The 25881-nt window shown below is 43.3% G+C and overlaps 1 protein-coding gene across 3 annotated transcripts in view; it reads right to left on the reverse strand.

The window, feature by feature from the left end:
* Positions 1-755: 755 nt before the first annotated feature.
* The window catches only part of CDK17 (cyclin dependent kinase 17), a 219809-nt gene continuing 194683 nt past the window's right edge, over positions 756-25881 (reverse strand). For all 3 annotated transcript variants that reach the window (XM_068130388.2, XM_068130385.2, XM_068130387.2), the window contains 8 exons: positions 21785-21908; positions 12662-12782; positions 5196-5293; positions 4993-5098; positions 4741-4783; positions 4553-4643; positions 3197-3274; positions 756-2674 (listed from right to left, as the gene is read on the reverse strand). In XM_068130388.2, the coding sequence (XP_067986489.1) occupies positions 2637-2674; positions 3197-3274; positions 4553-4643; positions 4741-4783; positions 4993-5098; positions 5196-5293; positions 12662-12782; positions 21785-21908 (699 nt within the window). In that variant the 3' untranslated portion in view covers positions 756-2636. The remainder of the gene's footprint in view (positions 2675-3196; positions 3275-4552; positions 4644-4740; positions 4784-4992; positions 5099-5195; positions 5294-12661; positions 12783-21784; positions 21909-25881) is intronic.

Raw genomic sequence — 25881 nt, forward strand, 5'->3', positions numbered from 1 at the left:
GGGGAGTGTCGTTGAAGCTGAAGGGAAAGGTGTATGATGCATGTGTGAGAAGTGTTATGATTTATGGGAGCGAGACATGGGTCATGAATGTAGAGCAGCAACGAAGGCTGGAAAGGGTGGAAATGCGAATGGTTCGGTGGATGTGCGGAGTGTCGCCGAGAGAGAGGAAGACAAATGATGAATTGCGAAAGATGATGGGAATAGAGCCTGTGATTGATGCTGTGAAGAGGAACAGGTTGAGATGGTTTGGTCATGTGTTGAGGAAGGATGAAAGTGACTGGTTGAGAAGAGTGATGGAAATAAATTGAGAAGGAAGTAGAGGACGGGGAAGACCGAGAAAGACTTGGCTAAAGACGGTGGAAGAAGGCATGCGGGCAAGGGGGTTAACAAGGCGAGATGCAGAAAATAGGGCAAAATGGAGAAGATTGTCATGGGGACCGCAAGGCTAACCCCCGCTCTTGCAGGGAAAATGGCCTTAAAATGCATGTTGTTGTTTGTTGTTGTTGCACTGATGTGTTGCAGCCAGGCTGATAATATACCTATTTGGATTTACTATGACTTTGCCTTTTGGCCCAATTATTAATTTGTCTTCTCCATATTCCCATAATGAAGCTTTGTTGAAAATTTGATGACAAAAGCTCAAATGGTAAAAACGTTATGCCCTGGACAGACAGACAGACACACACACACAATACAACATTTGCAAAATCCTTTGACGTGAAACTAAGGTATAAAATCTGAAGACAATACAAGGCAACAGTGGAAAATACATTTATTATAAGTACACAAATACTGCTGTTTTTTTTCCCTTTTCTTAGCAAAAGAGGATGAAACGGTGGCAAAGTGTTCAACCACAGATGGCTTGATATAACACTGAAGCACACTAATGGTCCAGGAAGTGAGGTTGCCTTAATGCACTCAACCACGAGCAGATCGACATCACGGTGAAGCAGGCCATCATCAGCTGGGAATGGCGCGGGCAGGGCATGCTCACTGGCAGAAGAAACATGCGGAGTGCGATGCGTCCGACCACACGGTTTGGGCACCGCTTACCTGGCACAATGAGTTTACGGATAAAATCATACTAAATAAAGCCACACCTTGGTCTACAATAACCCACTATCTTCTCAATGTCAAGACTATAGGACTTCAAAAAATAAATTGCACCCTGTTTGTGTGTAACGGTGAAATACACATCTTACTACGCCGGTGGGAGAAGTCTGGTGACCACGATACAAGTTTGCAACTCCAAATGAACTTGCACTCACTGTAGCAAGGAATGGGTCAATAAGTTAGTTTTTCATGCTACAAAACAATACAGCTCGCCTTTCACGTATCATGAAGGGGGGGGGGGGGGGGGAAAGCATCATTACACCCAATGAAAGAGAGTGGAATCATGTCCTGTACAACTACCATTCAACAAATCAAAAAATGCTTCCAAATTCAAACCTGCAACAACATCCACGGCGATGTATGGATAGATCCACTTGGATCGGTATTTAACAATCACAAGAGTTGCACAGGCTTGTGGAAAGCGCCCCCCAAAAAGAACAGAAGAAGAAGAAAATGGAAAAGGAGCAGTGGAGGAAGTACTTTTTCAACTCGTATAATTATTAACCCGTAAGAAGGTTGTGACACTATGGGTATTACTACTCGTTTAAGGGGTTAAAACAGCACTTACACTGAAAGTAGTCTCGTACATAATGACTGGAAAATAAAATCAGCAGTCCAGACTATTTCTTGCAAGAAACAGGTATCAACTTTCATTCATGGACAACGAAGTGAGTAACGACAGGAAGGGAAGGGGGGCAGTGCATTTGGTTAGCCCTGCAATGAAAAGAGGTTTCCGAATGCATCTCAGTTCCATTGCACGAGCTTGGTCGAGCCGATTGGGAATGACTGGAACTTTGCACTAATCAGGAAATTGAGAAAGCCACGGAAGCCATCCGTTCTTTGCTCGATTTGAGTAAATTGGTCAGCACGCCCAGCCAGTGGAGGTGGACCATCATTAAACGGTCATCTAAAAGGTGCCCAGGGCGCTGGGAATTTGTGCAGATTCACAAAGATCTGAGCCGACATCCTTGTCACATTAAATATACAGGTTTCCCAGAGTACCTGTACCGTTCCGAGATCAAGTACTGTCGAGTGGATCATTTTGTTGCAAAAAAGTTAATAAATAAATTATTCTAATCTATACAAGAATCCTCCGGCTGGGAGGGTTCAAAAATACACACAACCACACATACATACAAACAAAAAAATAAAACCATGTGTCATCACAGTCACTGCCATGGTGCAAAATGGCACGCACGACAGGACACCATGACCCACACGACTCCTGTACAAGACCACAGTTATATTAATTACAGAAACTTCATCGCCGATGAAGAAGATCCAGTTTAAATTGACAATCATTTCAAATATAACATTAACATCTGAATATATCTCTTTTGGAAGCCCGCTCAAAATATCACACGACTGTTTGAGGGGATTTGTAGTTTGGCTTTGGGTGCTGCTCCCCGGAGCAAAACGTTTCTTGGTCCGCGTGATTAAAGTAGTTTTCTTTTTTTCTCCTTTTCTGTTGTGCGCATGACTCGTGCTTGCCTGGTGCGTGCCACGTGGATGATTTCCTAGGCCTAAAACAGCATGCTCTGCCTTCGATTTTTCTTGGTGCCTGTAATGATAAACAAGAGCCCAAAGGAGAAGAATGTCAGTGTACGGAGAAAACAAAGGTGCGGAACAACGTGTGTGCAAGGTGCGTGCTCATGCAGAGACCTTGCCTTTGAAGAGACACGAGGCATGCAAGTTCAAGTCTAAAGTCACAAGAGAAAAGGTTTTTGACGACGGAGAAGGCCGTTATTGTTCTCGCGGACTATCGCCGTTCAAAGGAGAAAACGGACAAGCATTTAACAGTGCAGGAGAGCAAAGCACCTTGAAAGAAGGGAGCGTGAAGTTCTAATTGTGCACACACTCGAGCATGGAGATGGAGTGCGTAGCGGAGGGACATGGGTCAATGACCGCAGTCAGGGCTTTCGCAAGAACGAGCAAAAGCCGGCAGAGCGACCCGGAGAGCAGAGGAAAGGAACGGAGGAGATACACATACAACGTTGAGTGAAAACAATTGCTGCCAGGGTGGCGAAAGATATTTTATCTAATCTTCAGTCGGCCATGCCCATGACCCGAGAAGCCGATTTACCTGATTCGCGGTATGCTGACGTTCTGTAGCCAGGATCCTTCTGCAGCTGGATTTCTTTGAGTGCAAAAATGGAGACAACTGTAACAAGACCGTTGGAAAGCAAGGAGCAGAAGTCAAAATGTGCTTGCTTGCCAGGAGGAGCACATTGCAGTAATCCATCATAAAAGTTACAGCAAACTTCACATTTGCATCATTCCATTGTAAATAACGTTACGTTTGTGGTGAGGGGTTAGATATCACTATAAATGTAAAGATGAGTATGAACTATGTTCATGTAGTCAGCCAATCTGGATGTATTAAGCAGGGAAGCGTTAACTTACGAATGGTCCTCTTTAAATGTGCATCATACGGAGGTGTGATGCATGGTAATATTTAGTTAGGGTTTAACATAAGGAATCGTATGTGCAGCCTCCTGTGACCACACCAGGTGCGGGATGGGTTTAGCCTTAGAGAAAGAAGGGCGGAGCTTAGTCAACCCCGAGGGGGGAAGAGCTGGGATGGCCTCGCAAGGGAACGGGTGGATTGCCCTCTCGGAGAGACGGGTGGAGCGCACTCTTGGAGAGACGGGTGGATTGTACTCTCGGAGAGATGGGTGGATTGTACTCTCGGAGAGATGGGTGGATTGTACTCTCGGAGAGATGGGTGGATTGCACTTTCGGAGAGACAAGGGGATTGCACTGTCAGAGAGATGGGTGGATTGCACTCTTGGAGAGATGGGAGGGCACGAGAAAGAGTTGATTGGGCATGAAGGAGGGAATTGTTTCAGTACGGCGAGGGAGTTGGCGCAGAGAGGAAAGTTGGTTCTGGGCATTCTGCAAGAGAAGGTTTTCAGTTTGTCTCCCTTCTTCGTCGTCCTTCCTGGTCCCTGCCCATGTGCCTATTCGTCGTCCTGCTCATGTGATTCATCGTATTCTCATCTTCTTTGTTGCTTGTTCGTGACTGCTCGCCTCCTTCGGCACCATCTTAGAAGTTTCCACCAGAAAGCTAAGGCCCACCCTGTTATTGTTCCCTTTCCCTTCTGTGAATCAGTCTGGTGTGACGCTCCATAGATTTTATTATTGTGTATATAATTGTTGTTGTATTTCCCCCCTCTCATCCTGCTGCTGTACCTTCCGCCAGTTCAACCTTCCCATGGTTGTTTGTTTGGGAATAAATCCCATTAAAAGAGCTATGGGCCTCATGTACTTCTTACATTCCCACGTCCCACGTACAGTAAAATATCGTTTCGGTTCATTGCGGGATTAACACCTCCTGCCACAGAGCAGTCGATATTAATTGACCCGTTGACGCTGCAATATGTATTCCCCAATCATGAATCGGTGGTGAAGTGGTTTTGTATTTCTTTTCAATACACACCATCAGGCAAAGAGTGGACCTTTTCTCCAAGGCAGCGAAAGTACGGATGCTTCATTGCAGATTCTGCAGAGATCCTTTTCTTTGCCTCGTACTGCAAGGAAATTAACATGGCAGCTCGTGTTTGTTCTCCAGTTATTGTGCAGGAGTGCAATGTACATTTCATGGAGTGGAAGCTAATGTGTGCATACCTGCAGAAACTTTGTCAACAAATCCAAGCCTTCCACATCCAATCTGTCGGACAAAGAAATGATAAGAGCAACGGCAATTCATTATATTCTTTTTGCTGACGTTTAATTGTTGGCTATACTTGTTCGTCATTATTTCTATGTCGATAACTCTTTAATAATCCCAAGAAATGAAACTGGCATATCCAAACATTTGGTGGGGTTGGGGATGAGGATGATACTTATTTGAACAAACAAAAGTCCTGCAACTGGCACCTTGGAGCATGGTTGATGAGTGGCTCAGGTCTATATTTGGGAAACCCATAGGTCTTGAATTCTTCATTCGCAGCAATCCCAGGCCAAGTTTCTTCGACAGGAGTTCCTGCATCAACACCGAAAATAAGAAATAATTACAAACTGCTCGCACTCAGTAACATTATTTTGAAAGGTTAAAGTTGGGAAGTGGGAGAGAATTGTACCAAGCATTCGAAATATGAGGTGTAGCTCATCTTCGACAGTTGAACCGGGAAACAAGGGACGTCCGGCAGCCATCTCAAAGCATATGCATCCCAACCCCCTGCAACAAAGTGGTGCATGCACATTCCTCACAGTAATTGTAAAATCATTTACTGAACAGCACCGTTTATTCCTAATGCATTACATTCAAATTGAAAGGATGGTGTAAATAATACTAATTCTACAACAACCTGTGCTCAACTTCATTTCAATCGCAAATGTCGAAGTTCGCAACTGCCTGGATCAACGGTTCGGTTCAATTCAACTCTTACTGCTTAGAACATCTCCAAACGGTGGGTCCACAACTTGGGCTGTGGGTCCACATCAGTATATGTGTGTCTTCAGCTGTGTCAGTGAACCAGGTAAACAATTTCAGTTGAAAACTTCGACTCAGAGCTTACAGCTGTACTTATAGATGTTTACCTTCTTTGTCAGAGGATTTCGATTATTATCATTTATTCACAGTCATCAACAAACAAATCTAATTTATAATAATACATGTGCTATCTTACATTAGCAGTGAACACATACACACCTTACTTCACAGACTGCGCGTGTATTACCTATCATGTGCATTTTGCTTACTACTGAATCAAACATTTTAACGGATTTCCCCCAAGTGTTTTACTACGCCCCTTTAGCAACCACTGAAAATGTTTAAACATGTATTTATGTTAATGCTTCATCAATAATCCTTTTCCATCATTAAATGTTATTTAGTATTCGTTTTATTTAAAATTTCATTTTGTATTCATCAAATTTCATTTGGTTTCAATTTCAACTCGCCACCAAACGTGGATGGAGGTTATGTTTTCACCCCTGTCTGTTTATTTCTGAACAAAATATCTCAAAAAGTTGTGGACGGATTCGGACGAAATTTGGCAGAGATGTAGCATATCTCACAAGGACGAAATCATTATATTTTGGTGAAGATCCAGATTCGGATCCGGCCAGTGGAATTTTTCAGTGATGAAAAATGTGATGAAAATGAATGTAGAAGGAAGTAGACGACGGGGAAGACCGAGAAAGTCTTGGCTAAAGGTGGTGGAAGAAGAAATGCGGGCAAGGGGGTTAACAAGGGGAGATGCAGAAAATAGGGCAAAATGGAGAAGATTGTCATGGGGACCGCAAGGCTAACCCCCGCTCTAGCAGGGAAAATGGCATTAAAATGCATGTTGTTTGTTGTTGTTGTTGTATATACATATATATATATATATATATATATATATATATGTATATATAATCGTTAGATTAAATAAGACGCGGACGTAGCTTCAGGACGTCGATCTTTAATTGTCGACAAGCTTTCGACCAACAAAGGTCTTCTTCTGAGTCTACAAAAACAGTAGGCATGTATATCAGTCAAGTATGTATGGTGATCCCTGGTGTTGGGCTAGCGGCTAGGGTGCCGGCTTAGGATCCTAGGATCCTGGGTTCGAATTTCGGTCGATCGCCGAATTAATGCCAGGGGGGTTGACTCAGCCTGTCATCCTTCCGAGGTCGGCTAATTGAGTACCAGTTCACTGGTAATTCCCTGTTTGTCGTTGAAGGCGGCAAAAAGGGTTGGCGTCAGGAAGGGCATCCGGCCATAAAACATTGCTTCAAAAAGGGGACCAAAAAACAACAACTACCACGGTCCCCGAAAAGGCCAACCCCCGCTTTGCGGGGAAAAAATGGCCTCTAAACGGTGGTTTTTTTTATTTTTTATTTTTTATTTTATGTATGGTGATATGTGTGTGAGATGTGTGATGTGTGTAGAAAATGCATACAGAAGGAAGAGCCACGCCGAAGTTCACTCACCAGCCCCAAGTTCAACGGAAGTGACCGTTCGCGTTACAGTTAGGGTGCACGTGCATATACAAATATAGAGATATACATACATAAACACACAAGCATATATTCATATCCCATTTATATTCATATAATATATTTATATAAATGACATATAAAGGTAGAATGAATGAATGAATGAATGATGAATGAATGAATGAATGAATGGGTTACGGTTAACTTTTGTAGACTCAGAAGAAGACCTTTGTTGGTCGAAAGCTTGTCGACAATTAAAGATCGACGTCCTGAAGCTACGTCCGCGTCTTATTTAATCTAACGATTATTTATTCAATACAAATGAGACGCCCTGCTCGTACTTTGGAGTTTCTACTATTTCTTACAGTTATATATATATATATATACATACATACATACATACATACATACATACATACATATATATATATAAATAAATAAATAAATAAATAAATATATATTGATTTGTAATTCAAAAAAAGGAAACTCAAGTGTTTGCTTTTCCTTTTCAAATTCCATCCCTTTTGGATATTCCTCATCATGAAGTGAATCAAGTACAAACTTGTCATTAATCGCCAGTAAATCATCAATCTATATATAACGAAGCAAGTGTATTCACGTTCAGCCACTAACGGCATCTTATATGACATAATAAATGGCGTTTATCCGTGTTTTGTGTATATTTATCTGTGTCAGGGCATAATAAAATATATTGAATATGTGTTTGTAATATCCAGCACAATCTCCCCCACCCCCCTCCCTTGTGAGGGGGTTGGGGGAAAGACCACTTACAATTTTTGCCTGTACACATGCCACAGTGCTAACACTTTCGTGCATTCTGCTGCAGACAGGGGGCATTATAAGCCATAGCACAAAATGTATTTGCTCCACTTCCCCAACTATCCCACCAACCCTCCCCACCCCTGCCTCCAGGCTTTTCCTGAAGGGAGCGGGAATTTTGAGTAATCTAAAGATATCTCCGCAATTTCTCGCGGTTATTCCTGCACATGTTCTGGACATAATCAGACTCGTACATGTGCAGGAACAAATTTGCAAACAAAGGTGCGTGAATAGAACCCATGGGTATCCCCACTGTATGCTGGATTATCCTGTTGCCAACAATATATATTGAATACTTCATTTCAAAGGGTATTAATATTTTGTTGTGTTTACAGAAATTCACTCACACTTCCTTCTGTTGTAGTATTTTCTTAATATTCATCATTTCTACTCCTATGTTATCAAATGTACTGTATTTTTCGGGGTATAAGTTGATACTTTTTTCCCGGAAGTCTGGGTCTCGACTTATGCCCAGTATCGACTTATCTATGGTTTAAGACGTAATGATTCTGCAGCTTGTTTTAAATAATGTACCTCTATATCAGTAGTTCCCAAACTTTTTTTACCCATGACATAAAATTTGAAATCAGATTTGCCTCGTGACCCAAATGGTACCGGTACATACGATAAAAAATAGTCCGAGAAAACGCTTGGACTCTGCCAGAACTTCCAGGAAAGAAGTCGGTATTTCAAAAAAAGTGGATCTGGGGTGAATTAACGGGTGGAGAAAAGATGAAGGTTTTGGATGGGGGAAGATAAGAGATGGTGGTGAACAGCTGTTTTAAAGACCTGGAGGGAGGAGTGGGATTGAAGAGAGTGACGGAGTTTTTTCCAGAGGCGGGAAAAAGAGGAATGAAAGAGTGAAGGTGAGCAGAAAGTCTTGATTTTGGCAGTTTAACCATAAGAGGGTTGCAGGCAGATCTTGTGCGACCTGTAGGAATATTTGGGGGACAGAGCACAGAGAGAGGTGGGGGTGCAAGGCCGGAGAGGAGTCGGGAGAATATAGAAAGGCAGCCAACCTGCCTGCTATGAGAATGTGAAAGGCCCTCACAATCAGCTTCATCATGGGAGAGTCGAATGATTCTGAAAGCTTTGGTTTCAACAGTGTGAAGCCGAGCTAGGTGTGAGGCAGGAGCATCAGCCCAGAGGGGAGGGCAGTATTCCATTGAGCTGCGGATGAAAGCCTTGTATGTGGTGAGGAGCTCAGGTGTGCCAAGGAAGGACTTCGCACGACGGAGGATGCCCAGTCGGCAAATGGCTTTGGAGGCCAGCTTGGAAATATGGTTTTCTCAGGAAAGATCATGGCAGGTAGTGAGTCTTTCAGATAGTGGCAGATAGCAGATACTCTCAGTCTTTCACGTGCCTTTTTGAAAACTCAGGCATGCTGTCATGTGCCTTTTATCAGGAGTGGCTTCTGTCTGGCCACTCTCCCATAGACCCTAGATTTGTGAAGTGCTGCAGAAACTGTGATCCTTCCAGCAGGTTCTCCCATCTCATCCAAGGAACTCTGTAGTTTGGTCAAAGTGGTCATTGGGTTCTTGGTCACCTCCCTGACCAAGGTCCTTCTTGCCCGGTTGTTCGGTTTGGTCGGCCAGCTCTAGGAAGAGTCTAGGTAATTCAATATTCTTTCCATTTCCTAATGATGGAGCTCACTGAGTTCATGAGAACTTTCAACACTCGAGAAATTGTTTTATACCATTCCCCAGATCTGTGCCTCCTCACAATTCTATCTCAGAGCTCTACGGACAGCTCCTTGGACTTCATTGTAGTTTCTGCTCTGACATGCACTGTCTACTGTGTGACCTTGTACAGAAAGGTGTGCTTCTTTCTAAATCATGTCCAAACAATTTGATTAGCCACAGTTGGAATCCAATCAAGTTTGTAGAGACATCTGAAGGATGATCAAAGGAAATTGAATGCACCTGAGCTAAATTTGGAGTGTCATAGCAAAGGGGTTGAATACTCATTAACTCGAGACATTTCAGCTTTTAATTTTTAATTATCTTGTAAAATTTTCTAAAATAAAAAATCCACTTTGACATTATGGTGTATTATGTGTGTATGAGTGACAACTAGAACAATGTGACTGTGTCGCCAATATGCCTCCGCATATCCTCTCCTCAGTGAAAGACACATGAACGCCAGCTTGGAGTTTGAAAAAAAGCACCCAAAGGACTCTCAGACTGTGAGAAACAAGATTCTGTGGTCTGATGAAACCAAGATTGAACTGTTTGGCTTCCGTCTGGCCACTCTGCCATAAAGCCCAGATCGGTGGAGTGTTGCAGTGATGGTTGTCCTTCTGGAAGTTTCTCCCATCTTCACACAGGATCTCTGGAGCCCAGCCAGAGTGACCATCGGGTTCTTGGTCACCTCTCTTACCAAGGCCCTTCTCCCCCGATTGCTCAGTTTGGCCGGGCGGCCAGCTCTAGGAAGAGTCCTGGTTGTTCCAAACTTCTTCCATTTAAGAATTATGGAGGCCTCTGTGCTCTTGGGAACCTTCGATGCAGCAGAGATTCTTTTGTAGGCGTCCCCAGGTCTGTGCCTCGACACAATCCTGTCTGAGCTCTGCAGGCAGTTCCTTCGACCTCATGGCTTGGTTTTTGCTCTGATATGCATTGTCAGCTGTGAGACCTTATATAGACAGGTGTGTGCCTTTCCAAATAACGTCCAATCAATTGAATTTACCACAGGTGGACTCCAATCAAGGTGTAGAAACATCTCAAAGATGATCAAGAGAAATGGGAGACACCTGAGATAAATTTCAAGTGTCATAGCAAAGGGTATGAATACTTATGTAAATGTGATATTTCAGTTTTTTCTTTTTAATAAATCTACAAAACTTTCTAAAATCCTGTTTCTTTTTGTCATTATGGGTTATTGAGTGTAGATTGAAGAGGGAAAAAATGAATTTGAACGATTTCAGCATAAGGCTGCAACATAACAAAATGTGAAAAAAGTGAAGGGGTCTGAATACTTTCTGAATGCACCGTACATACATACACACAACCACACACACACACAACCACACACACACACACACACACACACACACACACACACACACACACCCGAGGGGGATACTTTGAGACAGAGGAGGGCTCTGTTCCACCTTCTGAAACCCACATATGGAGATAACACCCAATAACACTCACACAAACACACAAAATGACTCATCACCTGATAATTTCATCATCAGGGTTTTAAGCAGTGTCCAAACCTGAGTGATATTTTGCTGAATTTGGTGCATGCAACGGAATCACTTATGTGTGGACATTTCTGCAATCGGTGAAGAGAAGTTGCTCAATCAGTTCCTCACACTAGAGCCAGGCTTTGCTTACTTTCAAGAGATCTGCTGAGGAATTTGTGGTGACGTATTTTATCACAAGCACAGTTTGGAACTATGGTCGATGTTATGATCTGAATCCTTGCTGTGATATTGAATTTGCTGTCGTAAAGAGGGAGTAAATTTACAAAACCTTGACTGCAATAGGAAAATGGGGGAGAGGAATCTATCAAACGTTTGAAATAGATTTATTGCAATGGAAAGATTTGGTGGATAATGAATAACAAATCAATGGCATTTATACAGCTCTACTTCTGAATTCAATATCAACATTCAAATAACTGGCAGCAAATGAAACAACAAAAAATACACGTTTTTCAATTTACACGGTTCAATTTACACGGAGCAAAAAATACACGTTTTTCAACTTGTGCTACTTACTACTTGCTCGGATGTTGACAGAGTGGTTGCATGCAATTAAGTTGAGGTTGCATGCAATTAAGTTGTGGTTGCATGCAATTAAGTTGCGGTTGCATGCACCTAAGTTGCGGTTGCATGCAATTAAGTTGCGGTTGCATGCAATTAAGTTGCAGTTGCATGCAATTAAGTTGTGGTTGCATGCAATTAAGTTGTGGTTGCATGCAATTAAGTTGCGGTTGCATGCAATTAAGTTGCAGTTGCATGCAATTAAGTTGCGGTTGCATGCAATTAGTTGCGGTTGCATGCAATTAAGTTGCGGTTGCATGCAATTAAGTTGCGGTTGCATGCAATTAAGTTGCGGTTGCATGCAATTAAGTTGCGGTTGCATGCAATTAAGTTGCGGTTGCATGCAATTAAGTTGCGGTTGCATGCAATTAAGTTGCGGTTGCATGCAATTAAGTTGTGGTTGCATGCAATTAAGTTGTGGTTGCATGCAATTAAGTTGCGGTTGCATGCAATTAAGTTGCGGTTGCATGCAATTAAGTTGTGGTTGCATGCAATTAAGTTGCGGTTGCATGCAATTAAGTTGCGGTTGCATGCAATTAAGTTGCGGTTGCATGCAATTAAGTTGCGGTTGCATGCAATTAAGTTGCGGTTGCATGCAATTAAGTTGCGGTTGCATGCAATTAAGTTGCGGTTGCATGCAATTAAGTTGCGGTTGCATGCAATTAAGTTGTGGTTGCATGCAATTAAGTTGCGGTTGCATGCAATTAAGTTGCAGTTGCATGCAATTAAGTTGCAGTTGCATGCAATTAAGTTGCGGTTGCATGCAATTAAGTTGCGGTTGCATGCAATTAAGTTGCGTAATCGTGATGGTGATGTGGCTGCACAACAAATCACTCAGGTGTGAAATGGCTTTGGACTATAAAGTCCAGAACCCATTGAGACAATAAAGTAGACAGCAGAAGAAAAAAAAATACCATATCAAGCAAACTTCATTTTACACTGGAAACACACAGTCGGAGATGCAAGAAAAATGTTGATGCACGCACATAGGAGCAAGCACCCCAAAATGCTCACCACATGTCAATTTGAGTTGAATATTCCGTAGATCCAAGTAGAACATCAGGTGGACGGTACCACAGAGTGACCACCTCATTTGAGTAGGTCTTCGTTGGCACAGACTTTGCTCTTGCCAAGCCTAAAAAGGATAGATTAGAAGAAAGCATTGACAAAGAAGAAACGTATGAATTTCTGACAAATACCTTGAATGCAAGGTCATGGTAAGCAATGTTTGTTGGACTAGTTTTGACCACGAACATTCCAAAAATGTGTGCACGTGATTTCATTAAAATTGAGCTTTGTGGATATAAAATTCCCAGGGAGTGTTCAGTTTACTCTTCAAGCTGTTTGCAGACTGGGCATTCACGGCCGATACCGGTAGTTCATGCCACACATTAACTGCTCGAAGACAGAAACAATTTGCTTGAAGATGTGACCTTTTCTGGCCCCTGCTGCTTTGAAATATTGGACTGGTGTATAGTCTGAGTGTTTACTTCATCAAAACCATGCATTATATTGAATTCAAAGATATAGTGCATTAGTGCATCCACACTTGTATACCAATGTTGGTAGGCCCAATGTGCCAAGCCTTTGCTCATACCCTCAGTTCCTCAAAACTTCTGCAACAGGTCTTGGTCCTTTTTCTGTGAACACTTTCTATCACAACTATATCCCTTTTCAAAATGGTGACCATACTGCTGTTGCATACCATAGATGAGGTCTGATCTGCAAGGCTTTTGTACAGTGGGACAAACATACAGTGGGATAAACACAGACATGAAAGTCATCTTAATAATAGTGAGTTGCTGGTATGTCTTGTTCGCACAGGTTGTGACAGGAAGCGAGAACTTAAACTCATTGTCAGACACATCTTAGAAAGACAACTTACTCAGATGAGATAAATATCTTTGAATTCTGACAAAGTTTCTGAAGATTCTGACAAAAAGTTGAAGTTCTCGCTTATGAATCTATTTTATCCACGCCGTGTATCCTCCTCTCCCCCTCCTTCTTCCCCACATCCATTATTTGTCCAAGTCTCTCCATTTTGTACCTCGACTCTGCCGTTGATATTTCCTCCCTCTCTTTCCAATGTTCCTTTTGTTCTGCTGTGTGGTGATCCATTCTGTGTTGTAGCTCTTCCACGAGCGTTGATTTTGCACCCAATAAAATTTTTGAGAACATTGCCATTGCCATGATGTACTCGGGCTGAAACTTTTAATTAAAACGCCCATGTTTTGCGGTTGGATGAGAGTCTAATTAAAATTATCTTCAACACTTGTATTGTATGTACTTTGAATTGAGTGTGTGCACATGCAAGTGATATTTCTCCTGGCAGCGATTGGAAAATAGATAGCATCAATGTATCCATTCTACTATTTAAAACAAATGTAATTCCCATCTAAACCTGGGATAGCAGGTTTAAATCATATATCTATCTATCTATAGATAGATATATATATATATATATATATATATATATATATATATATATATATATATATATATATATATATATATATATATATATATACACAATACATGGCCAAAAGTATGTGGACACGCAAACATCCCACCCGTATGTGCTCGTCGAACATCTCGTTCCAAAATAATGGGCATTAATATGGAGTTAGCACCACCCCCCCCCCCCCCCCTTTTGCTGCTCAACAGCCTTCACTCTTCTGGGAAGGCTTTCCACTGGATGTTGGAACATTGCTGCGGAGATTTGCTTCCATTCAGCCACAAAAGCATTCGTGAGGTCGGGCACAGATGTTGGGCGATTAGGCCTGGCTCACAGTCGGCGTTCCAATTCATCCCAAAGGTGTTCAATGGGATTGAGGTCAGGGCTTTGTGCAGGCCAGTCAAGTTCTTCCACACCGATCTCGACAAACCATTTCTGTATGGGCCTTACTTTGTGCACAGGGGCATTGTCATGCTGAAACAGGAAAGGGCCTTTCCCAAACTGTTGACACAAAGTTGGAAACACACAGTCATCTAGAATCTCATTGCATGCTGTCACGTTAAGATTTCCTTTCACTGGAACGAAGGGGCCTAGCCCAAATCATGACAAACAGCACCAGACCATTAATCCTCCTCCACCAAACTTTACAGTTGGCACTATGCATTCGGGCAGGTGGCGTTCTCCTGGCATCTGCCAAACCCAGATTCGTCCGTCGGACTGCCAGATGGTGAAGCGTGATTCAGCACTCCAGAGAACGCATTTCCACTGCTCCAGGGTCCAATGGCGGCGAGCTTTACACCACTCCAGCCAACGCTTGGCATTGTGCATGGTGATCTTAGGCTTGTGTGCGGCTGCTCGGCCATGGAAACCCATTTCATGAAGCTCCCGAGGAACAGTTGTTGTGCTGACGTTGCTTCCAGAGGCAGTTTGGAACTCGGTAGTGAGTGTTGCAACCGAGGACAGACGATATTTATGCGCTACGCGCTTCAGCACTCGGGGGTTCCGTTCTGTGGGCTTGTGTGGCCTACCACTTCGCTACTGAGCTGTTGTTGCTCCCAGGCGTTTCCACTTAACAATAACAGCACTTACAGTTGACCGGGGCAGCTCCAGCAGGGCAGAAATTTGATGATCTGACTTGTTGGAAAAGTGGCATCCTCTGACAGTGCCACGTTGAAAGTCACTGAGCTCTCAGTATGGCCCATTCTACTGCCAATGGTTGTCGATGGAGATTGCATGGCTGTGTGCTTGATTATATATACCTGTCAGCATTGGTGTGGCTGAAACAGCCGAATCCACAAACTATAATGGGTGTCCGCATACTTTTGGCCATGTAGTGTATATAAACACAGTCGGACCCCACTATTCGCGGTTGATAAAATGCGACATGCTTCTCTATTCATGGAAAAATGTCCCGTGAATTTGTGGGGTCTTTTCTTTTTGTGGCTGTGTGTTCCACAAAATCGCGGTTTTTTTCCCCCTTATTCGTGGCTGTGTTCCGCGAATTCACGGTTTTTCAGGGGCGCAAAAAAAAATTCACGAGCCGCTAGCTTGACACATTTATAAAACTCATCTTTCACCAGCTATGCACAAAGCAGCTGGACATATGCAAAAAACCATCTTATACAAGCCGTGAGAGCATGACCTGCTTATACAGTACAGTACCGTACATTCACTGCTGTGTATCTTACTTTGCGTTTTCATGGCTTTCATGGGTGCGAATTTTAGCCGCACTATTAGCGAACTAGCGAAGATATCCCACCAGATGTGCAAAAAAGTCATCCTCCCCAAATTATAGAATGCAAAGGCTTCATTAAATCGATCACAGTTTGAAATTTACGGTAAAGCATCATCAGAGATCTTACACAATGAAAACGCTTCGGGGGATGTTCCATGAGCGACTAAAACAAGTCATCCTCAGTGAGTTATAGAATGAAAATGCTTCATTAAATCTATTATTTAAATCAGCAGATAAGCTCGATACGGCATCATCCGATAACATCCCCCACAAACAATGGGCTCCCGCAGATACCCACAATGCTCGCAATCCTACATATCATACAGATTGTGTCCTCAATCTCGATCATTGTTCTCGTCCTGTTGCATCGACCTGTGGTTTTGACTCCCGCTCTACTCATCGTTCAATAATGGCTCCCAAGCGCAAGACTAGTGCCGGAGATACGTCGACTACCAAGAGGCAGAAGAAAATGATGTGCCTGAGCCAGAAAGTGGAGCTGCTCGACCGCCTTTCGAGAGGAGAGAGTGCGGCCTCTGTTGGCAGGCATTACAGCGTCAACGAATACACCGTTCGCTACATACGGAAGAAGGAGAAGGCCATTCGTGAGAAACTTTCAGCAAGCACTGTATCGTGTACGAAGGTTGTCACCCATGTCCGGAATGTCCACATGGAAAGGATAGAGAAGGCTCTCAGAATATGGATCGAGGACAACACGCAGACGAGGGACTTCATGCTGAAAACCATGTTGCTGAACCATTCCCTAAACCCACTCATCAAGGATAAGTTGGACGCTATTCCAAAGGTTTCCAAGTAGGAGGAGGAGGAGGAAGCAGGCAGTAATGAGGAAGAGGTGCCGAGGTCCAACCTCATAGACCAGTTCCTGGGCGAGATGCTGCATGGCATGCGGGCACTTGCAGACAGGATGCAAGATGCTGACCCTATCGTGCAGAGGTACCTCAAGTTCAAGAGGGCCTTGGATGATGCACTGCTCCCGTACAAGGAGCGGCATCGAAATGTTGGGCAATTTGTCAGGCAGCTCCCCATCACCCATTTCTTCAGCCCTGCTCCCTCCACCTCAAGACCACCAGCACCCTCTCCTGCATTCCTCTCAGCATCCTCACCAGCATTCTCACCAGCGTCCTCACCTTCTCCTACCTCTCCTGGCTCTCCCTTAGTGCACGATTTTGCTGCACCATCATTTGGGTTGCCTTCAAAGTTTGAGGAATTCTTGGGATTTTAATTCATCACCATCATCACTATCATCATTTGAAAGTTACGTGGGTTTGTAAAACAACAATTTTAAATGGTACATGATGGTGTTGTGTTATTTTTACTTTCACGGTATGGTTTGGTTTAGCACTTTCAATAAACTGTAAGTGCATTCTTTCAACAAATTGGAAATGGTACCTGGTGTTGTCGTTTTTTCTAAATTTGTAAGCATATTTTATGAAACTGTAATCATGTGCATTTGCGGTCGAAAACATTTTAAACTTCAAAAAATTTCTTCTGTGAATAAGGAACCGCCGGGAACCTATAACGTATCCCCCTTTTCCCCATTGAACAATGCCGCAGCATACATTCATGGGATTTTCATCGACCTACGCGGATTATCGTTGACATTCTCAGGATTTGCGTCGCCATTCGCGGATTTTGCCTCGCCGTTCGTGGTTTGCTCCTCTCTATTCACGGATTTTCGCGAATCGGGAACCTATCCCCCCTCTTTCCATTGGAACAATGCCCCGTTATTCGTGGGTTTTTCGATTAGCGGATTTTCCAGGAACGCATCCCCGCGAGTAGCGGGACCCGACTGTGTGTGTGTGTGTGTGTGTGTGTGTGTGTGTGTGTGTGTGTGTGTGTGTGTATATGTGTATATATATATATATATATATATATATATATATATATATATATATATATATATATATTAGCGTGGCTCAGCACACTACACTTACCTCACCACATATCTTGACAGAGGCATGGGCTTGTTCAAACTGAGGATAATGACCGGACTCAACTTGAGTTGCTGTGTTGTCATTTACACCAATCATAATACAAACATTTATTTTGTACAAATTTATTTCCAATATTGGTGATCTTATTTATTTGTAATAAAAAAGGTCCATGTGATGTAAAGTTTTCACGTCTAAATGGTCAAGGGTCGAAGCTGTCTAATCGGTCTGAGGGGTATAAGGGGTCTCAATGGTGTTAAGGTCTAAGGGGTTGAAAGGGACTTAAGGGGTGTAAAGGCTGAAAGGGTATAAAAGGTTAGAAGGGTGAAGGGATCTCAAGGTGTCTAAAGTATTGAAAGGGTCTTAAAGGTAAAAGTGGTCTTAAGGATCTTGAGGGTCTTCAGGATATTGGGGTTTAATGGGTCTTCAGGGTTTTTGGGGTCTTTAAGGGTCTTCAGTGTATTTTGGATCTTTGGGATATTTTGAGTATTTTGGGTGTTCAAGGTCTTTTGGGACTTATAGGTCTTTTGGGTCTTTATGGGTCTTCAGGATATTTTGGGTATTCAGGGTATTTTAGGTCTTCTTGGTATTTAAGGGTCTTCAGCATATTTGGGTCTTCATGGTCTTTTGGGGTCTTAAGGGTCTTCAAAGGTCTAAGGGATCTCAGCAGTCAAAAGGGGTCCGAAGGTATATTCCAACAATATGTAATTAATAGATGTACATAATTAATAGACAGCATGCAACCAGCGTTCAAACAGTACGTAATTAATAGACACATAATTACAGCTTCACGACTTCACTGGGTTCTTTGGGGTCTTTTGTGTCTTCCGGTTATTTTGCGTCCTTTGGGTATTTTGAGTCTTTAAGGGTCTTCGGTGTTTTCAGGGTCTTCGTGGTCTGAAGGGTCTTGGGGGACTTAAAGGGTCTTTAAAGGCCTGAGGGAACGCAGCAGTCTAAAGGTTCGTAAGGTATATTCCAACAATCGGTAATCAATAGACATACATAATTAATAGACAAGAAGCAACTGGCGTTCAAACAGTGCGGTATTAAAAGACATAAAAACGGCTTCACTGATGGACGACCATACGGCTTCCTAGACCGTGTTTTTCGGTTTTATATATACTGTATATATATTTTTATATACCCTTTTAAAGGCCATTTTCTCTGCTAGAGCAGGGGTTAGCCTTGCGGGCCCCATGGCAATCATCATGGTTCCCCTTTTGAGGCAGTTTTTTTTAATGGCAGGATGCCATTCCTGACGCCAACCCTTCAGTTGCCTCTTACGACACGCAGGGATACAGTGTACCGACTCCAAACTGGGGCACACACCGGAAATATATATATATATATATATATATATATATATATATATATAAATATGTCCTGCGCATGCACAGACCAAAGCGTTGCTTCCTCCCCAGAAGCTTCAGTAAGGCTACAAAAATCAAAATTTTTCTAATGCCTTGAACAAACTTTGGTACATCACGGGTGATGAAGGTTGTGGTCAAGTTTCATTGAAATAGTGTGTGTAGTTTCAGAGAAAAAGGCAAATTCCTAATTTGGGGTGTCAAACCTGGATGCACTTTGACCCCCAGTAGAAGCCCTTAGACCCCGATTTTTATTTAATGCCGTGAACAAACTTTAGTCACAACACAACAAATATCATTTGTGCTAAATTTGGTCGCAATTCCATCAGCGGTTTCGGAGATGAGGTTTCAAGTGTTTACGGAAGGACGGACGGACGACGCGCCATCGTATAAGCTCCGCTGAACTTCGTTCTAGGTGAGCTAAAAACCCTTACAACTGGTGTTGTTCATAATTGAGTTAAGAAGTGTCGAGCTGGTGTTGTTGAGAGTCAGGCTTTCGAGATTGACATTTTCAATACTTGAGTTGTTTGTCATACATTTCACCAAATAAACTCTTGCAGAAATACGAGTTGTTAAAAAAGTCATCTGTTTCTTGATTTCAGCCAAATATATTCATAGTTAAATCAGCCATATTTTTTTAATTTGTCGACCAAGGTTACCTCTGGTTCTGAACAAAACGATTCAGAAAAAATATTATACACGACATGGCTAAAAGTATGCGGACATCCCTTCTAATTAGTGGATTTGGCTGTTCCAGCCACACCCATGACTGCAAGGTATATATAATCAAGCACACAGCCATGCAATCTCCATAGACAAAGATTGACAGGAAAATGGACCATACTGAAGAGCTCCGTGACTTTGAACATGGCACCGTCATAGGATGCCACCTTTCCAAAAAGTCAGTTCGTCAAATTTCTGCCCTGCTGGAGATGCCCCGGTCAACTGTAAGTGCTGTTATTGTGAAGTGGAAACGTCTAGGAGCAACAACAGCTGAGCCGCAAAGTTGTAGGCCACACAAGCTCACAGGACAGGATTGCTGAGTGCTGAGGCACGTAAAAATGGTCTGTCCTCAGTTGCAACACTCACTACTGAGTTCCAAACTGCCTCTGGAACCAACATTAGCAAAACAACTGTTCCTAGGGAGCTACATGAAATGGGTTTCCTGGTGTAAAGCTCGTCGCCATTGGACTCTGGAGCAGTGGAAACGCGTTCTCTGGAGTGATGAATCACGCTTCACCACCTGGCAGTCCGACGGATGAATCTGGGTTTGGCAGATACCAGAAGAACACTACCTGCACAAATGCATAGTGCCAACTGTAAAGTTTGGTGGAGGAGGAATAATGGTCTGGGGCTGTTTTTGGTCTCGGCCCCTTAGTTCCAGTGAAGAGGAATCTTAACGCTACAGCATACAATGACATTCTAGACGATTGTGTGCTTCCGACTTTGTCGCAACACTTTGGGGGAAGGCGCTTTCCTGTTTCAGCATGACAATGCCCCCGTTCACAAAGTAAAGTCCACACAGAAATGGTTTGTCGAGATCGGTGTGGAAGAACTTGACTGACCTGCACAGAGCCCTGACCTCAACGCCATCGAACACCTTTGGGATGAATTGGAACGCCGACTGCGAGCCAGGCCTAATCGCCCAACATCAGTGCCCGACGTCACTAATGCTCTTGTGGCTGAATGGAAGCAAATCCCAGCAGCATTGTTCCAACATCGAGTGGAAAGCCTTCCCAGACGAGTGGATGCTTTTATAACAGCAAAGGGGGGACAACTCCATATTAATGCCCATGATTTTGGAATGAGATGTTCGACGAGCACATACGGGTGTGATGTTCGGGTGTCCACATACTTTTGGCCATGTAGTGTATCATCATCATCATCATCATCATCATCATCATCATCATCATCATCATCAAATTACTGGTGGATGAAGGCCTTACTGAGAATCCTCACAAACAAAAACAAAAGGTTATTAATCCATTTTCTGTTGTATTTGAAAAGAAACATTTGAAGGTACTTCAATAAACTATAAAAAAAATTTTTTGAATAACAATGAAATACCAAACAAAACTGAAAAAAAAAAAAAAACCCAACGAAGCCTTCCCTGTAAAATTGCACCTGAAATCCATATGAAAGATACAGAACCACCAATTTGTATAAGCTACAGTAACTCTGTAATCTCAATAAAACAATTTCCAAATTTTTGAGAAAAAAAAACTTCCTCTTCCCACTATCTCTTTTGAAGATAAAGTCAAATGAGATCACCTCGGACAGATTGTATACACCTTTCCCACACAAATAGCACAGATTGAAACTGCACGTTTACATGACTGAATGGAGTTATTCAAACATCTTCTTTTTCCTTTCTTGTCCACCAGTGTAACAGATTTGTAATTTCTAGGGCAAAATACATCATTATCCTGCAAGTACTGTCACTTATTATGTAGGGCAACGCAATTAAAGTTGTTAAACATAATTTTAATTAAAAAGTAATATTATAATCGACATGGCAGGTGAGGGTTCCATGAAAAGTGCAAGACGATAGAATGAGAATTACGAAGACAAGAAAGAAATGAATTGTGGGTAAAATAACACTTTGGCCTTGGAATTTGAAAACCCTCTCACCAAAATCAGCCAGCTTGAGCTCCCCTCGCTCATTGATGAGCAAGTTCTGTGGCTTGAGGTCGCGATGGAGTACTCGGCGCCCATGGCAATAGGCCAAGCCACGCAAGAGCTGGAAGAGGAAGAGCTGTAAACGACAGACACAATTGAAAAAAAAAAGTCATGATGTAGTTTTAAGCCTTCTGGGCCAGTTTGATTCCAAAAAGCCAGATTAAACTGCTTCATTCGCAGTGCTTAACATAATTCGTGCTTGACCTATGACCGAACGTCGTGACGTCACCTCCAGAACATCCGCACTGTCTGCGAAGCTCTGGAAGAGCACTAATTATATATTATAATTTTGATAGTTATAATTATTTTTATAATTATATTTTAGTACTAATTATATATTATAATCAGTACTCCCGACCGCATCCAAGATTGTGCTTGTGTTACGTGTTACCTCCCCAAACCCCGGTTATTGCCCCTCCGAGTCTCGAGAGGGAACGCGGCAGAAAGATTTGTTATTCTGTGGGTTCTAATAAACCATGGTAAAACCACACCAATGCAATTGTATAGAACAAAATAAGTAATTGTGTTAAGAACTCACATACACAATAATAACACTCTTGAAGAAAGTACCATGAAAACATCACTTGCATCTCATGAACAATACATATGATGGTACCATCATTCACCAATGCTCTCAAAGCAATAAACTCACGATACGCCAAACGTGAGTGGAATGTAACAATCTAAAAGTCCGTGCACAAATCCGCACGCTGGGCGAAGGTCAAAGTCGTGCAGAATGGCAAGAACAACAGGCAGGTATCGGCGTGGCTGCAGACGAGGAGTTATGAGGTGTGAGGTCGGGCAGATGGCGGCGCGAGGTAACGATCCCCCAAAACGTGAGTTCAATCCATGACCCACGTCCACCAACGATTAAGCCGATATGGAAACCAATGGCGATCCATACAAAGATGTCGATATGGGAATCCCAACGACAAAACACGATGCACCAGGCGGACGGCCTCCTCAAGGAAAATGGTGGACGTAATTTCGGCCTGTAATGGAGGCGCTTGCTTTCCCGCCAACAATAGTTAATGCTCGGTACCAAAACCTGAGACGCAGGTTTAATTGCAATCACAATATGGGACGATGTCACGGGCAATCCCTTTCACAGGAAGCCTCAATTCATTTGCGACCAATATTGAGGAAGTCCGCTCACAGCCTCGATGCGACTCACGGCCGTTTCTTTCCCCCATCAATTTGCTTCCTCTATCTCCTCTTCCGGTTTCTTTGCCGCATTTTTCTTTTTCCTCCACAAACATTTATTTTTACCTTTTATTAAAGTCATCTCCATTTCAAACGGAAATCATCACAACAATATTACCTGAAACTAAAAAATCCTGCAAGTATATAATAACAACAAAGGCGGAAGTGACGAATCTGTAACACTTGGTAGAAAGCAAGAGATAACGTTCCGCGTGGCAGGCGGCACTTGTCGCTCCCAGTAAGGTGCAGCAAGGACTGTATGGGACACTTTACTGGCATTTCTCCACTCACAATATGGAGTCACACAAGTACTGGCATATAACCAAAAGGTTTTCAGAGTCACAAGTGTGTGGAAGTTCACTGCGTTGCCCTGATGATGCCCCAATAAGGGCGAAACCAGGTCGGTAACTGAGTTTTCCATGTGTTTATGACAGTAACTGAATTAACATCTTCATGATTTGTCTCTGCCGGATGACTCTTCTGGAGCTTCGCAGACAGTGCAGATGTTGTGGCGATGACGTCAGGCGTTCGGTCATAGGTTGGAGCACTAATTATATATTATAATATTTATTTATATATACAGACTTGGCATTTAATATGGAATTTTTTTTTATTGGGGGTGAACTTACTTTTCAAGATGACTTAGAACCAAAAGTTCATTGGAATTATGTTGAAATTATTCTAGATTTTGTTAATGTGACCTTTGTTACATATTTATGTGAATGTATGTGAATTACCATTCAGGTCTTTGCTTATCCGTGTGTAGTATATATAGTTGTTGTGTAGTTGTTGTGGTTGGAGGGTCAGGAGCCCTTCTGAAAAAGTGGCCGGAAACGGAAGTGACCGGAAACGGAAGGGAAAAGACACGAGGAAAAAAGGACGAGTCTTCTTCTTCCTCGCCCCGCACCGACGAAAGGTGGGATTGATTGAGCCGTGTGGAAAAGCGGCGTTCCCGAGCCTGTCTGGCGAGAGGAGTACCGGGACGGATACCTGCCCGGTGGACGTCAAACTGTCGTGTGGCCGTGCACCGACCCAGCGTTTGGCGCCGTTCGCGACACCGTCTAAAAAGACGCGTACGGGTCGCCCGTTGGGGCCTAACACGCCTGGCAAGCGGCGTGGGGCTTTTGGCTTGCTTTCCCGTCCCCGCTTCGCGTGGCCGCGAGGGGCTGTAGCCGGGGTGCCGGGTACGATACCTGCCCGGTGGAAACACGTCCACCCGGGGTTCGTTCAACCGCCCGAGTGCGGCGACGCCGACCATCATCTTGGTCAGGAGGGGCCCAGAGACATTGTGCGGGACCGAGACCAAAAGGGGGTCGTGAGTACTCACCGGGACACACGTATATAAGATGGCCATCTTAATCATAGGGAATTGATTGTGGGTTGGGAATTGTTGATGGTTGTGTATTGTTGATTGCTCGGGGAAAATCTCCGTGGTTGTATCGTTGAAATTGTATGGTATCATTACCATTGGAAATATATCCTTGAACATCAGTTGTCTCTTGGGTGAAATTCATATGGATTGCGTGGCGAAAGCGCATATATAATACAGCTTTCTGGCGAAGTTCCTCTCACGGTCCGGGGGTCACCGAGACCAGGTATTCACCGAGGGGACCACGTAACAGAATTGGGGGCTCGTCCAAATTACGATTTGCGGTTTCGCAATTGGGTCTACGTCCGGGATTTAAAATTGTATAACATAATAAAATAATAATTTTTTATTAATTAAAATTTATTAATTAATTAGTAATTGGTAAAAAAAAATTTGAGAAATTGGGGTAAAGTCTTGGGTGAAGGTTAACAGGTGTTAACGATAGGCACCATGGCGTTTGTGGCACAGAACTTTGTGGTAACCCCGAGTGAGGCACAGTTCCGAGCGTTGCTAAAGTCGGACCTCTTGAAATTGGCCAAACATTTTAACTTGGAGGTCCGAACTAATTTGAGGAAGGCAGAGTTGCAGGCCACGGTGATAGAATCTATGGTGGGATTAGGAACATGGGACGAGTTAGCCTGGGAGTGGCTACCCGAAGAACCAGAAGACGTTGAGCTCCGGAAACTGGAGTTGCAATTACGGAGCCAGGAACGGATTAAAGAAGAAGAAAGGAAAGCAGAAGAGAGGAGAGAAGAGAAACAAGCAGAGGAAAGGAGAGTGGAACGAGAACTCCAGGAAAGGTTAGCAGAAGAAGAAAGGAAAGCAGAAAAGGAAAGAGCAGAAGAGGAAAGGAAAGCAGAAGCGAGGAGAGAAGAGAAACAAGCAGAGGAAAGGAGAGTGGAAAGAGAACTCCAGGAAAGGTTAGAAGGGAGAAAAGCGGAGGAGAGGAGAGCTGCAAGGGACCTCGAAGCAGAGGAGAGAAAAGCAGAAAGGGAATTAAAGGAACGTGACATGGAGCTTCAGCAAGAAATCAAATTCAAGGAGCTGGAGTTAATGAGAGAACGGGGAGAGGCACCACCCTTGCTGACGGGGTCGACACCTAACCAGAAAACCTGGGATGTGGGCAGACATGTGAGGCTGGTTCCACCGTTCAGTGAAAAAGAAGTCGCGAAATTTTTTCCACACTTTGAGAAAGTGGCTCGACAATTAAACTGGCCGGAGGAGGCCTGGACCATACTCGTGCAAAGTGTGCTGGTGGGGAAAGCTCAGGAAATTTATTCGGCGCTACCAATGGACCAATGTGCAGATTATGAGGTACTGAAGACGCACATCCTCAAAGCGTATGAGTTGGTTCCGGAAGCTTACAGGCAAAAATTCAGGAATGCCAGGAAGAGGGAGAGTGAGACCCATGTGGAGTTTGCCAGAGTGAAAGAAAACATGTTTGATCGGTGGTGTGAGTCAAAAGGAGTCGGGAAAG

This window comes from Myxine glutinosa, chromosome 11 (genome assembly GCF_964187855.1).
Source record: "Myxine glutinosa chromosome 11, kmMyxGlut1.1, whole genome shotgun sequence".
Lineage (NCBI taxonomy): Eukaryota > Metazoa > Chordata > Myxini > Myxiniformes > Myxinidae > Myxine > Myxine glutinosa.